Source organism: Nymphalis io, chromosome 23 (genome assembly GCF_905147045.1).
Source record: "Nymphalis io chromosome 23, ilAglIoxx1.1, whole genome shotgun sequence".
Taxonomy (NCBI): domain Eukaryota; kingdom Metazoa; phylum Arthropoda; class Insecta; order Lepidoptera; family Nymphalidae; genus Nymphalis; species Nymphalis io.
In genome coordinates, this window is record NC_065910.1 from 152,034 (window position 1) to 168,211 (window position 16,178).

General features: G+C 33.7%; 1 protein-coding gene across 1 annotated transcript; it reads left to right on the top strand.

Annotated features, from left to right (window-relative positions):
- Positions 1–3,454: 3,454 nt before the first annotated feature.
- Positions 3,455–13,554, top strand: LOC126777436 (kynurenine/alpha-aminoadipate aminotransferase, mitochondrial). The gene is made up of 7 exons (XM_050500445.1): positions 3,455–3,683; positions 6,569–6,737; positions 7,163–7,349; positions 7,544–7,804; positions 9,766–9,945; positions 12,943–13,140; positions 13,321–13,554. Exons 1-7 carry the CDS (start codon positions 3,455–3,457, stop codon positions 13,528–13,530), a joined length of 1,434 nt encoding a protein of 477 aa, XP_050356402.1. The 3' UTR covers positions 13,531–13,554.
- The last annotated feature ends 2,624 nt before the right edge of the window (positions 13,555–16,178 follow it).

The window sequence follows — 16,178 nt, forward strand, 5'->3', positions numbered from 1 at the left end:
AACCCACATTATAATGTATACATTAAAAGACTAGAAAGCATTCAAAAACGTTTTCTCTACCACCTGTCATACAATGAATAGAACCTTAAAAGTATTCCTACCTACTGCTATAGGCACCAGCACTATAAGATGATCTCCCTAAAATCCAGAAGAAAAATAACTGACATGCTTATGTTGTATAAAATAATACATGGAAAATTTGATTGTAACGACTTGCTTCAACAAATTAATCTTAATGTACCTTCTCGTTTACCTCGTAGAAACGCTTACAATCACTTTTATATTTCTACATCCAATTCAAGTCTCGGACACTTTGCTAAGTATCTGCTATCTTTTATTTTTAAGTTTTACTATTGCTCATTATTTTAATTTTAATTTTTGTAGCTTTTTTTATATATTTCTTAACTCATTTGCACAATTTAGTCTTAGTTTAACCGCTGTTTACCTTTTTTTAGTTCCTATGTTTTATTGAGTACCACTATGTAATATTTAGTTTATAAATTTTTTTTATTTCTGTTTAGTCAATATTTTTGTGCTTGCTGTGGTCTCCTTTAATTGAAGGAGCACACATATTTTAAAATATTATTCCACGATGTAATGCACTCGTAAGTGTGTATCCTTTGTTGGAGATCCTTAATAAATAAATAAATAAAGTTAATCAATCGTTTTTAGTGCCATTTTTTAATAAAATTCCGCAGTATATATTTGAGTTGCCATAAAGCAGGCTTCAATGAGTTATAAAAATAATCTTATTACTAAATTCTAATACTCTGTTACTAAATATCTGTCTCACAAAAATACGTGGATTGAACGATTGCTGGATCTCGTGCAGGAACGAAGTGTAAAAAATTATAAGCATATGTACCTATTCATATGCAATGGATACATAATATGCGTCTTTAAAATTATAATTCTAAATAGTAATGAAAAGATCACAAAGCGATTTTTATTGTATTTTCGATTTTATTTGTATTTTTTTATTAAGTTTAAGGAAGAACCATAATCTCTTAAAAAGATTTATAGAACCTATGGGACGGAAATAACTAATACTTACCGACTATTATTGGAGAATTATGCATTCATAATTAAATAAATACATAATAAATATTTCATTAAATATGAACGTATATTATATTAGAATTATCTGATTGCATATTAATGGTATGGTAATGGTAGGTTATTCATTTAATTTTAGGAATTCATTAAAAACGGAATAATAACAAAAAAAAATGATATGAGTTTCATAATACATTATTACAAGATCTTCAATCGATTTCATCATTCAAAAGTAGTCAATTACGACTGAACTAACGCGATAATTTTAAGCTAAGATCCTAGGATGCACTATGGATGGAGCACGTTGATATTAATCGAATGTCGTAGGTTCGAATCTGCACGTTCATTGATGAGTTTTCGTGTACTTAATTAGTGTTTATTTAGCTCGGTGACGGTGACTAAACACTGTGTCCAAAATGTGTTTAAATGTCAGATGAGATCGATAAAGTTGACATACACGGACCGGAGAAGAGGCGACATTTCACCAAGTGTTGACAAATACGATCTTACTAATTATTATTTAAAATATTTACCATTTAATAACTTTCATATTATCATGCGGCTTAGCGATACATTATTTTATCAAAGTAAATTGAAAGTTACTTATAATTTTTCTATATAAATAAAACTATTTAATTTTTTGAATTAACATTAAAACCCCCCATAAAGATAGGCGGGGAATCCGTTATCAAGACGGAAAAGTTTAAATACCTCGGGCTCGTACTGCACGAGTCTGGTACAGTCGACCACGACGTCAGAGCTCGAATAAACGCAGCCTGGGCCAAATGGCGGGAAGTCACCGGGGTAATCTGTGATCGCAGGATATCGGTGAAATTAAAGGGCCTTGTAAACCAGTGCATCATGATTGAGATTTCCATAACAGGATACTGACCATGATCGATTAGAGGCGCGAAGGCTAGCCTTAGCGTTAGATCTTACCCAGCTGGTCCATAGTGCTACACGGGTACCTGCCGTTGACTCGCATTAAGCTTATTGCTTGGACCTTCTACTGACAACTGATCCGGACCATTACTCGGTGACGATCTCTTCACCATTAGGTAAGTCCGACCACTGTCTGGTGAAATCTGTATCTGTCTATTTACCGCCCAACCCCAGCCCTACTGGAACTCTCCGTGTGTGGCGATACAAGTCAGCAGATTGGGAAGGAATGCGCTCTTTCCTTGCATGCTATCCTTGGCAGCATGTGTGCTTCCCTTCTGGTGAAGAGAAGCACCTTCTTCTCCTCGATTAGCGCGCAAAGTGTGTGAGTGTGTGCTACGTCTGACTATGGAATATTTTATTCCGTTTTCGTAGCGTACCTGGCTTGGGTTGATGCTCGTAACCGCAAAGCCAGGGATATAGGCCAAAAAAAGAGAGCCTTTAATAAAGCCGCCAAGTCGCCAAGTCATGCTAGAAAGCTATGCAATGTCACGCTTCGATCACATTAGTGGAATAGGGAACAAACTGGCTTCGTACCCCTCGGGTAGCAAATCGTATTGGTCTCTAGCTAAATCCTCTCCTTTTAAGGCCTGACGGGACGCTAGCTCACACCGCTGAAGAGAAAGCAAAGCTGTTTGCGTCTCTATTTGCGGAGTCTTCACGTCTTGACGCTGGTAGCGCGACACCTCCAGCAACACCTAGCGCCGACACTCATATGAGTGATATACGCTTTCGACAAAATGAAAGTTCGTAAAATGCTACGCAGTCTAGACGTGAACAAGGCTAGCGGACCTGAAGGCATTCCAGCAATTGCCCTGAGGAACTGTGAATACTGAATGTTTCCAGGATGTATATATATATTTATATACATAAGCTAAAGGTACACGCAGACTCGGGGTACAATCGTACTACGCCCACGGGCCCGTCAATTGATATACCGAAGATATACAAAATTTGTAAGGTGCTAGTTAGACCATTGTTCAAAATGGCCGTTGACAAGACAGTTTTCATTTGTTATTTTAACTTCAATCACGCCTTATCTTAATATTGTGAAGTTTTTTAACTCGCCTATTGCTCGTTATCTTAACCTCCGTTATTCACCTGCTATATATTAAGATAATAATTAGCGATTATTCAAAACGAGTTGAACAAAATATTAATTATCAATCGCTATCATTAAATTAGCAACAAACACGAAACAACTTTAATAAATATTATATTTTATCAATTGGCTGTTTTTAGAACATTTGTGACATTATGACTTACAGTTTGGTAACGGACGGACGGTCGACTGAAATACGATTTGGATACTAAAATTTTAATAAAAATATATCTTTTTATTTTCAATATTATATATTTTTGAAAACTAAAATATTAAGACTACGTGATTATTTATCTTTTGTAAAACTATAGTGCTATACATTTTATAGCAATGATAGTGACGGTAAAATTATCAAAAATGAACGTTGAAGTGTTTAAGAAAATACTTGATCCGCGTCCTTTATACTCAGTTATGAAAAGTCGCCGATACTCGCAAAATGTGGAGGACATATTTAAATTCTATGACGACCAGCCGAGCCACATGCAGGCGATAAAGGAGAAATACCGGACCTTGGACGAGAAAGACTACAACAGGTTCCTTAGCAAGAGAGCTATGAAGCGGGAGCCGGCGTTGACGAGACAAATAAGTAAGTACTCCATAGAATAATGTACTATGAAAAATATTACAGCAAACCAATGTGGATTAGGGGATACACTTGTGGCAGATTTATCCAACAGGTTGCAGGTATCCATACGATATTCCCAATACCGCCACGCACGAGTTTATCGACGCCAATTAAACAAATGCAAATTTCATGGTGCTTATCCGAGCTCGAATCCGCAATCTTTTCAAGATTCACGTGTTCTAATCACTGCGCTATCTCGGTTTTTAAGATTTTTATCACTGTACATGATAGTTTTAGGGGTAATTATATATTTTATATTCCATTATCTCTTTTGAATTCTGTGTGATATAACACAGCTTATTTATTGCCATATGGCGCCGCACCACGTAATGTGTTTGCTTTGATTTTCCGAACACGACAACACTCTATACGATTATATTTGCTTGAATTGCACAAATGCAAATAACGTAAATACTTGAGGCGTTTTGGTTTCTCATGGCATAAGGCATAAGGCAATTTATTTATTTTCGCAATCGCTAGGTAGCATTGCACTGTGGTAATATTTGCCATTTCATTAACATTTGGATGAGGTGTCTGTAATGTTTGCGAATACTCTGAATATTAAATTTTGATCACACAAAGCGATTTTGCTACACGAACTTACTATTCAGGGCCACTTTTAAGATGAAATATTGCAAGTAAAAAGCTCATATAGTAGGATCTTCCCTGTGCAATCAACATTACTAAACGAAGCTTGATTATTGACGTATTTGTATTTATTTCATGCTTTAAAAGCCTTTGGAAATGAAGAATATTTTTAATGCCACCGTTGGTCAAGTTTCTAATTTATAAGGCTGTATAGCCCGAGGTCTGATCCCGGGAATCCAATAAAATGTTCTGGTAGCATCCTGGAGTCAAGAATCGAATTCTTGACTCCAAGATGCTACCTCCAAACTCAAAAATAAAGCAGTTTGTTCTGCGCGTAATTTCGTTCATGTCGTGTCAGGTCGCCGTCCGGTCGAATGACGATAGTGATACTTTATAATCTGCGCACTTTGTATGATACAAGAAATAGAAAATATTGCGATTGATACCACATGTCCTTTTCTGTATCCTTGACAAAATGTATGCGAAATTTCTTAACGTTTGGTAGCTAACACATTACAACAAAATAAAGAAACTCACTTTCGAGTCCATAATATCAGTTAGACTTAAAAAACTAACCTAACAAAAAAGGTATAATGATCAAATGATCTATATCTAATAGATACTTTATGCTTATGCTGTTGTTTACAGTACTTTGCTTATAAGAGCCTAAAATTAATGTTGAATCAAGTAAACATATTTAACTGATAACAGCTACGTTTTTTGCGAGTAATATGCCTTTTAATGATAATTACAATGAGTCAAAGCAATTGTGGTATTATAAATATTATGAATAATAATTTTATTTACGTAAGAATCATTTTGAGAAAAAAAGAAACAAAACTAGAAAACTAAATTATGAAATTTGCTTTAGGAGAAGAAGTTAATTATTTGCTTGTTATCAACCAAACCAACCAAAAGCTTTATATGCTTTCCGAGAATCCCGAAACACTGGCCATTTCCTCATTCCAGCTATTTAGTATGTCTCGATACAGACATGTTATTTTCTTAACTCTATACCATTAGACAAAAAAGCAGTTACAATAATAAGTAGACTAAAATAATAATTATATTATTGTTGGAGTGGAAGTGGCTACACTTTACAATCTCTTCAGTGGTTTCCGGTACGCGTGTACAGTCAGCCAAAAATATTTCCAGAGGCTGTGTTCGATACTACACTGATAATATACAAGCAAGTAATATTATTTATTTGTATAGTTTTTCATTCAAATCATATTAAAGATAAAATATTCTAAAAATTAATGTTATTAATTAGAAGAACAATCGCTGATTTTCCACTGATCGATTGATTTAATATTAAGAATCTGCTGTAAAACCTGAAATAGCCTTACTTTAAAATCTTTTATAAAGACCATTCAAAAGTAATCATAAAAATGTACTTGAAACAAGCTTATTTTGATTCGGTTTATTTGATTAATAATAAGTGTTAATTTATTCTGAAATACTTTTATACGGTTTCTAAATATTGTTCGTATGTTTGGTGATAACTTTAATTACTTCATTGTAGTAGTTTGATTCCTGGAACCTCAATTATATGAAAAGCATACATAATAATATAATATTTAAATGAATTCGTATTTATGGGAATACTTTATCATTCTGTAATTGACCCGTTATCTGGTGACCTCGTCTCCCTCCCACTCTTATTCATGCTGAATTTTATACACCGAAACTCAGAGCTGGCAGCCACCTTGAATCACGTTTGAAGTATAAAGCTAAAATTTTGTGTATACTCGAGTTAATATCAGTAAGAGAAGAAAGTCATAACTTCCGAAACCATTTACATCCATTTACAATAACTTTCTAAATATACTTTCTTAATGCATCTGGAAGAATATTTATCTATGTAACTGAACTTTAGTCTCAACTGACAGGTAATTTAGTCAAAATAATTATCTGTCAATTATTGATGTGAAACATCTTTTGAAACGCCTATAAAATATACTCATAATTCTAAATTTTAACCGTACTCTTTACACGTTTGGCAAGACGGCTGCTAGCTCTCGTAATAATAGTTCATTGACCGATTTGGGGTCGTGTTTTCTTTTTCATTATATTTTTAATTACATAATATAATAATATATATAATTTCATTTACTTCATTCAGTTTTTCCGGTACTGTATTTGAAACATCATCATCATCACCTCTTGCGTTAACTTTTGAATAATCAATATCGCCTCTCTGTCCCTATATATCCTTCCTTGGTCGAGCTCTTATAAAAATTATTTATTTCTTACAGCGTCCCTTGCTTATAAGGTGGGGAAGGAAATGCTTTCACTAGCTGAAGGTATGCCCAACGAAGCTATCTTCCCCTTCACGCGATTCGAATTGACTACCAGAAGTGGTAACACCATGGTGCTGGAAGAGAAGGAGTTGGCATCTGCCCTACAATACATTCCATCTCAAGGGTAAAGATTTAAAATAGCAAAATCAATGTTTCAAATTATTATGTAATGTCATTATACATATATATCTTTCCAAATAATATATAAAACGAAGTTTAGACTAGATAAAAGATGATTACTTCAATATATAAAAGTTTTATGATAAACTATTCAATGACTAAAAATTATCAAAATCTGACCTTTGTATGTCAGCATTGAGAATATGATAAAAAGCATTTAATTTTCTTTTTCTTCTATTTTAGTTTCGTTTACCACGCAGTTCCACTGCAATTTGGTGGATGTATGTTTCAGTATTACATCTGACATATGCAGGTTGCTTCACGATGTCTACTTCAATGTTGTGTATCAGATCAATAATTATTACAAATTAAGTTTGTGAACACTTCGTATGTAACACGTGGATATAATTTAACAATTTCTTCCTATAGCTTGCCATCCCTGCTTACGGAGCTGAGGCAGTTCCAACAGGATTTACATCGCCCTCCTCCTCTAGCACGCGACGTGATTGTCACTAATGGTGCTCAGCATGGAATCTATCAATGCGTTGAGATGCTGGTGGACCCAGGTGATCCAATCCTCACCACCGAATTCACATATACTGGAATCCATAGCGCTGTGAGTTGTATAATCATATAGCACCAACTCCAAGTCCGTCTACAGAAATGCTGAGTTGACATTGGTTTACAACTGTGGATAAATTCACTGCAATCAAATAATTGATTAATTCTTTGAAAAAATATTGATTGTTACATTAAATAAATGCTAAATAGTTGTAACTTACTTATAATTAATTTTATAAATAATTATAGCTAAAGCCGTATCAACCGGAGATAATTGGAATACCCGAAGACGAAAACGGCTTAATACCAGAAACATTGGATTCCGTTCTCAAAGACAGATTAGCACGTGGTCTGAAGATGCCACGTCTCCTGTACTTCATACCAACTGGCAACAACCCCACTGGCACTGTCTTAAGCATAGAGCGACGACGACAGATATACGAGCTTGCCTGTAAATACGACTTCTTATTAGTGGAAGACGATCCTTACATGTTCCTAAACTATAATAAGGTAAGTCATTGGATTATATGCTTTTGTTGCTATTAGGCGTCAGATCCTGATATCCTAGGTTCCATTCCCAGATATGTTATGTTATAGTTAGATATGTCGTTATGCACATACAACGAGTAATAACGAGAAATAAAAACAATTTCGAAATGAATTTACATATTCTAATATAATTAAGAAATAACGTTTTTGTTCGTCGATCGATTCATTCTCATCATCTATGAACTAATTATTGTATTATAACTTTTTAAATATACGAATACATTTTTACTTTGATATGATGTATGAATGTATTAATGTAAAATTTTAAAACTTTCTGAGTATTTTTATAAGAAAATTAATTGAATAGTAAATCGGATTTATGAAAAATAATAGGCTTTCTACATCCATTTTAATCACTATTATAAAGAGACTAAGTCAGTAATCTGTTCCGATATGATAATTGTATTTTCGTTACCTTATCCATATTTAAAGAATTACACGTGCATTTTTATGTCGTAACGTTATTAATCTTATATTTAAAAATTAGTGACTGATTTTGACGCAAATGTGTTCAGGTATCGATCATTCGACTGAGTTTAATATTTATTCAGCTATAGTTGGCGTTTACGTAAAGGTGCCGATATTAGAGTACAAATATGGAACGCAAGTTACTCTAGATAATTTTTTAGGAAATAAAATTAAGAATGATAAACTTATGATAAACGAAACATCACTCGTACTATATTTACCTGAGCAGTATCACCAATGCGCCACCAACCTTCGGGTCTAAGATGTTATATATGGGAAACTTCAATCAGAAGTTGAATTTAATTAATTTGTGATATGAAATTAATAGTCATACACGTAGCGTTGGTTTATGATTTGAGTTTTTATCTTTTTTATATAAAAACATAAATGTAATTTTGCTCTATACCCATTGTTTATGTGACCCCTGACTTGTGGCGTAATTTTTAATGCACTTCTTCAGAGCGTGGTAAAAATGTATAAAAAGGTAACGTAAAATAGTGGGGTATTATCTTGATCATAACTATTGATTTTCATAAACTATTTTTATATTTTATAGATTTGAAGAAAATACAGATTTTTTGTATTTTAATGACAGTTATTGCGCAGTTGGACTTTAACAATATAACATCAATGTTTATGGAAGTGCTTTACAAATATAAAAACAAATACGATTAAGATCGCGGAAACAGGTGTCGATAAAAGACAAACAAATTATCTACTTAGATAAGGTTTTTCTTCCGTATTCGAAGATTAAATATAATAATTTAATAAGGGTATTCATGACTAGATCGATTGTCATACAAATATTATAATAATAAATCTCTATAGAGTACATTGATTAGGTTTTTTGTGGCAAAATTGTATTTATTTTTTAATATATGTATTTATATATTTTCGGCTCCAATTATAGTAATTCGCCTTTTCACCCGCTGGACTAGGATGGCACCTACTGACCTTGAGGTACTTGGCCTACTCCAACAGCATAATTATACAATATGGAAAAAATATGTTTTGACGAAACTCTGTATTTTATTTATTTTACTCGATATTTATTTAATGGTTCTCTTAATAATATATAAATTCAATTAATAATTATAAATTCAATTGATAACCATCAATTCTCAGATCCGGGCGTCCCGGCCACGTGTTATAAGCATATAATATGTAAAATGACGATAAATAGAACATTTAGTGAACCAATCAGAAGCTCAGTACTTAGTTAACTATTACCAACGCGTTATTTACAAATAAAATTTTATAAAATCAATAAATAACGAACTAAGTCCACGTTAAATCCTCAAAGTAAATACTTGTAATCTTGGATTATATAACGCGCCTTATCTATAAATAATCTTTTGACATAAAATATATTAATATAATTAGAAAATGTTACATAAAATCTGCTTATCTAACTAGGGTTTGTACTACAGTTGCATAAATTATATTGTCGCCAGACCGCGCCCCCGTCGTTTTTATCCATGGACGTTTGCGGCCGAGTGCTCCGCTTGGATTCTGTGTCGAAGGTGATCAGCTCGGGGCTGCGCGCCGGCTGGCTTACCGCGCCCTCCGCCCTGATGTACCGCGCTGAGCTACACGCTCAAGCCGAGTTGCTCCACTCGTGTACACTGGCACAGGTAATTATTCTTTGACTTTTATTTGCAGGTTTTTCAATTTAATTAAGAATTCATGCTAAGGTTCATGTTAATATATAAGTTTGTTTGTTTGATTAATTGAATATATTATTACATATATATACATAGTATAGAGTTGAAGGGCTTTGGGGGCAGTTAATTTCTGTCAGGAGATCAATTCACCGACCTGCCTAATTACAAATGAAAACCATTGTCCTGCGTGGAGTCATTATACTTCAGATAGTAAATATTGCAGACCCTGACCATAAACCGGCCTGACTATCATTGGTTTTTATTATTCCGACAAGAAGGTCGCGTAATCGGTGCCGATAACAGTGTTATTGTTTAAAAATTGTCATAATCGTACGATGTTTTTAAAAGATTACCGCTACATGTGCGATAGTGGACATTCGCTGTTAGTTTTCAATTACACGCAGAACTAAGGAGTGAAAGTACTTTTAGCGAAAACATTTCTTATCTTGATCTCTTAATTCCTAAATTGATGTCGTTCTAGTTCTGATTAACTTTAGTATTGTTTTTAAATTTATTGAGTACCTTGAAGTAATGCTTCTTATTACGAGTCCTTGTTTGCCTGAATGTTAAGAATTTATAAAGCTTGTATTAGAAGTAAGACGACACGTCAATAGACGAAAGGGACGGGGGGCGAACTGCATACGTTAAGCCACTGACGGTTATTTATATATCAGTATTTGCATGTATATTAAAAATAATTGAAACATAATATTATTGTCATACGTATTTGAATTCGTATCTAATACTTTTAAAGATAATGTATCGGTAAGAAATGTTCATTAAAAAAATCTCGAGCCGATTCCTTATCGTTTCATTGTTCGTAAATAATTTTATCTGAAGACGTCACTAGCTTTAGTAAAACAAAACAGTAATATTGGATCGGTCGACAGAAAACATTCGTAGAATTAAATTTCTTTTAGGTTTTAGGTCTTTACATATGAAATTGGCGTTTTGTACGGGAGGAATATAAAGTCAATTTTTATTTTGTAAAATATATTTAATTAATCAAAGTATGCACCGTTGTTATCGATGCACTTTTGCCAGTTCATTGATCCCTTTACTAAAAAACCATGGGGGCGAGAATCAAGAAACTCTTTGAAGGCGGTTTGGACTGCCGCATCGGAGTTGAATTTTTTTCCTTGTAAGAAGTTATCCAAATTCCGGAAAAAATGGTAATCTGTTGGAGCAAGGTCCGGGGAGTACGGTGGATGTCGCAGACATTCCAATTGTAGCTCATCTAATTTAGTGGTTGTTTGTTGTGCAGTGTGTGGTCTTTCGTTGTCGTGAAGCAGCAGTAGTCTAGAACGATTGACCAATCTCGGTTGCTTAGCAGCTAGTTCTTCCTTCATGGTTTCCAGTTGCTGACAATAGATATCTGCCGTAATCGTCTTTTCGCGTTACCCAAAGACTCAATTGGCGACGGATCGCCTCCACTGTCGCCAGGCCCGCTGATGGGGACCTCAGATCCTCCTCCCACCTGCGAATCAGGGCTTGCTGGGCGAGAATCCTGTACCATCTAAAAACATATTCTTCCTCCAAATAACTATACTTTGTGTTGTTGTGTTACGGTTTGAATGATAAGTGTTGACTTACAAGAACAAGGGACATAACGAGTTAGTTCCAATGGTTGATGGCAATCTGGTAACATATTATATTATGTATATATATTACATTCTGATATTTTACTGGTGGTAGAGCTTTGTGCAAGCTCGTCTGGGTAGGTACCACCCACTCATCAGATATTCTACCGCAAAACAGCAGTACTTGGTATTGTTGTGTTCCGGTTTGAAGGTTGAGTGAACCAATGTAATTACAGGCACAAGGGACATAACATCTTAGTTCCCAAGGTTGGTGATGTAAGCGATGGTTAACCATTTCTTAAAATGCCAATGTCTATGAGCGTTGGTGACCACTTACCATCAGGTGGCCCATATGCTCGTCCGCCTACCTATACCATAAAAAAATAGGAATATCGGTATTATGACAGTTGCATCACAGTATATTTATGCAAATATATTAAATATTTTATAGGTAAAAATACACTTACACAAAGAAAAGTGACATAGACATAACGTAGCCAGTGTAATTATTAATTAATAATATTTAATATATAATATTTGTCTAAGGGCGTTTGGTGACCACTTACCATTAGGTGGCCCACATGCTCGTCCGCCTTCCTATTCTATAAAAAAAAAAAAGGAATGGCACACTTCTTGCAGTACCCATGTCTAAGGTGCTCACTTAATATCAGGTAGCACATTTATCAGTCTGTCTACTTATTTTATAAAAAAAACGCCTTTAACCTAAACGAAGGATAAGGCGATATGCCATAATAGGTGGCGTGCGTGCGTGCGTGCGTGCGTATGTGATTGTGTGTGTGTGTGTTTGTGTGTGTGTGTGTTTGTGTGACAATGTGTCGCATTATCTCTGACGAGCTGATTCTGTGGAGCAGATTTAATAAGAACATGAAACACAGCGCTGTCTTCGCTTGCGCGAGATGTTGAAAGGTTTCATATACGACTGACAAGAAGATAGAGCCACAATCAAACATATTTTAAAATATAAACAGTCAAATTATTACATTACTTGGTGCATATTTTAGAAGTTACCTAATAATTTTGAGTTTACTTTTTAAGTAATTGGTTAGACTATCTGTGTGTAAAAATAATTTATAATTCAAAAATCATGCAATAGTATTTCATTTAGCTCTTTGTTTCAAGAATTTAATACGATAAGATACTCAATCGATTTGTTTGTCAGACGATTTTATTATCAAGTAGCAAACTTTATCGTGCCCCTTATTTACTACGAAAAAAATATTACAATCTGGATCCACGCTATAGAAGAAAACAATGTATATACATTTTTTATTACATTCAATTATATCAAAATAACAAGAATAACAGAAAACGCAATTTTTAGATTATATTTTATACAGTGTGTAACGAAATAAAAATGTTTTTGCAGACGATTCTCCTAAACTTGATCTCCAATCGTAGCGCACTCGCCTCTCACCTTCTGTCTACGCGCTCCTTCTACGAACGACGGCGTAACGCCCTTAGTGCTGCGATGCGCGGCATCGAGGGCCTCGCGGACTGGTCAGAACCCTCCGCCGGGTTGTTCCACTGGGTTCATGTGCGCGGCGTAGAGGACGTTTATAACATGGTTAGTTCTAAATACATTTATTGAATCAGAGAGAAAATATTCAATTCTTCATTCTGAATGTCTAACTATTATTATACTTACCTCCCAAATCAGAGGTATATAAAAAATGACGATTATTTTGTGTTTGTCATCGTATTAAAAAAATAAAATCGTTTTTAACTTTCGTTAAAACTTTTGCAGGTATTTCACGTTGCATTTCAACGCGGCTTAATATTAATACCCGGCCAAGCTTTCCTATACGACAGCGGTGCCACCTGCCAGTATATTCGATTAACATTTAGTAAAATAAATATTGACGACATGGAAACCGCAATACGCTATCTGGCGGACATTATCCGAGATGAACAAAAACTCGTCAAACAACCGCAGAGGTTAGCTACTGAAAGATAGATGGCGGGCGCTGCTCGACATATTCTGTCTAGCTAGTTCTAGTTTATATGTCAAATGAAACTGGTACTGATAATAATGAAAATATATTTATTGTATTTTAATTAAATTAGAAATTTAATTTAAAGTTATGTTAGTACGAAATAATTATAATAATATGAATTATTTTAATGATTTCTCACTTTTAAAATGCTAAAAGTGTACAAAAATCTAAATAATAATTATGTTAAAGTCGTGATTTCTTTAACAGTTTTAGAGAAATAAGTATACTTTATATTATTAGATATATAATAACCGTTATAAGTAAAGATATTTAAGCTATAATTTTATTATTCAAGTTTGTTTGCATGGTGCAAGTACGACACCACTAATTGCCAGCTGCTATTTTACGGCGGTGAGGCGGTGACATAATTTCAATTCGTGCTGTACTCATAAAACTCTAAACCGGATTTCAAGCTAAGAGACGTTCGCTGTAAACAATAGATGGCGATAGGAGCGTATAAAATTTTAAATAGTTGGAATGACATGTAGAACTAATTTGTAAGTTACTGAAAATATAATTGTTAGATATAAAAAAATATGATATGTATTAGTTATAGTTTATGTTTAATGAATATCTTCCTATTGATTTTACGTATGTAAAATATTTAGCTTAAACAGATATTCTTTATTATAAATTAAATAAACATATGTAAATACGATATTCGTGTTTTTTTCTTATTCTACTTATTATTTATTTATTCAATCTGATCACAATTCTTTTCGTACTTACTTTCTCCTACTAGTATTACGCTACTGCTACTGAATACTAGATGGTGTTATAATCGCGCCAGCAAATATAGGTTTTTATATTTAAATAAATAATAAAACATACTGTTTTAAAATAAACGTTTTATCGAAAATATTAACTTACATACGTTTGTGTATTATGGTTTTTTTCTAAGCTTCGCGTCATAAATGTTTTACATGCTCCAAGTATATATTTATTTGTAATAACAAATCTGACACCTCATTTAAACTCAGTCTGTAATGAGTTACATACTTACAAACAACGATTGAACTCCTTTCTATTATGTGTGACTACAATTTTCTTTTTCTTCAATTAATTCATTGGTTTATGTTCTTATTTTCTACTGAATATCAGTACGGGAAATTGTGAGTGGTTTACTTGTTTAGATCATACCGATACATTTTCATTTAATGTATATATTTAATTTAATATCTTGTCTGCAATGTGTGCTGATTCAAATAAACTTTGTATTCTTTCTTATTGGTTAATACACATTTATTATTATTAATTACAGAGAAAATATAGTAATTATGAAAATACAGTATTATGGTACGGAACCAACGGTTTTACAGCTTTTCGGAGCACTAGCACGAGGGAATATACATATCACTAACATCCAACTTGGATGCTTGACGTTATGTATATTTGATTACTTAGTGCTACTGAGAAATGTTTGTCAAATTAAACTTTTAGCTGTTGCGACCAGAGAATATTTGAACACAGGATTGTCTAGGTCAACAAGCCGTTGTTATTATTATTTTTATCATGACATTTTATTATTATTATATTTAACTTTAAAAGTTTCTCTTCTTTCGAAGGGGTTAAAACCTAAAACGCGGGTTGCAGCCAAGCGTTAAGGAGTGTTGCTTATATTAAAAACGTGGATGATAAAGTGGATGATGATATAAACAAAAAGTAATAAGGATTATGGCTTTCTGAAGTATGTGGAGGACATATGTTGGCATTTGTAACGTGTTCAGAATTTGTGTCAAGGCACGATACCTGTGGATGATAGGACTATTGGGACTATGTGTACTGTTTGTGCTTTACATTGCGTTTTAATTTCTATGGCGAGATCTTGATATTTACTTAACTTTTCAGATATTGTGGTTTGTATGTTATGTGAATTAGGAACGCCTATATCGATAAGATAAACGATTCTATTGATTTTATCGTGAACGGTAATATCTGATCTATTATGATAGATAGTTTTGTCAGTTATTATTGTTCTAACCAAGTAGATTTTGTGATTTCTGTTGTCTAATACACTGTCCGGTTTATATTTGTAATATGGATTCATTTCTGCTATAAGTTTATATTTGTATGCTAAATGTTGGTGTATGATTGCAGCCAGCCAGAATTAAGGTGTGTCTTTAATACGAGATTTAATCGGTGCGAGAATTTTGTAAGCAGTTCTTGTTTTGTCGTAGTTTGTAGTACTTGCCTAGATTGTTTAAAACCAAGGTATTTATATGTGCTTTGTTCATCCATTGGTTCAATTTGTTCACCAGTTTCGAGTGTGTAGCTATTATTAAGGATTTTTCCTTTCGAGATTGACAAATTTTGCACTTGTCGACTCCGAATTTCATATGAATATCTTTTGAAAACTGTTCCGTAATGCTTGCTAACTCCAGCAGCGTGTTTTTGTCAGTGGAGTAAAGTTTTATATCGTCCATGTACATGAGGTGTGATAAGTTATATTGGGTTTTATTACCGTAGTATGAATCCTGTATTGGTTTTATTTTACAAGAGTGAAAGAGGATTTAAGGCCAAGCAAAACCAGAGGGGGCTCAGAGCGTCTCCTTGAAAAATTCCTCGTTGGATACGGATTGGTTCAGTAATTAGAGATTTCATGGACGAT

What these genes read in the sequence shown, in the direction of transcription:
- LOC126777436 (XM_050500445.1), top strand. Translation starts at nt 3,455, where the DNA reads ATGAACGTTGAAGTGTTTAAGAAAATACTTGATCCGCGTCCTTTATAC. An exon ending in ATACTGGAATCCATAGCGCT is followed by an intron (nt 7,350 to 7,543) that starts GTGAGTTGTATA and finishes AAATAATTATAG; the next exon opens with CTAAAGCCGTATCAACCGGA. An exon ending in TGTTCCTAAACTATAATAAG is followed by an intron (nt 7,805 to 9,765) that starts GTAAGTCATTGG and finishes TATTGTCGCCAG; the next exon opens with ACCGCGCCCCCGTCGTTTTT.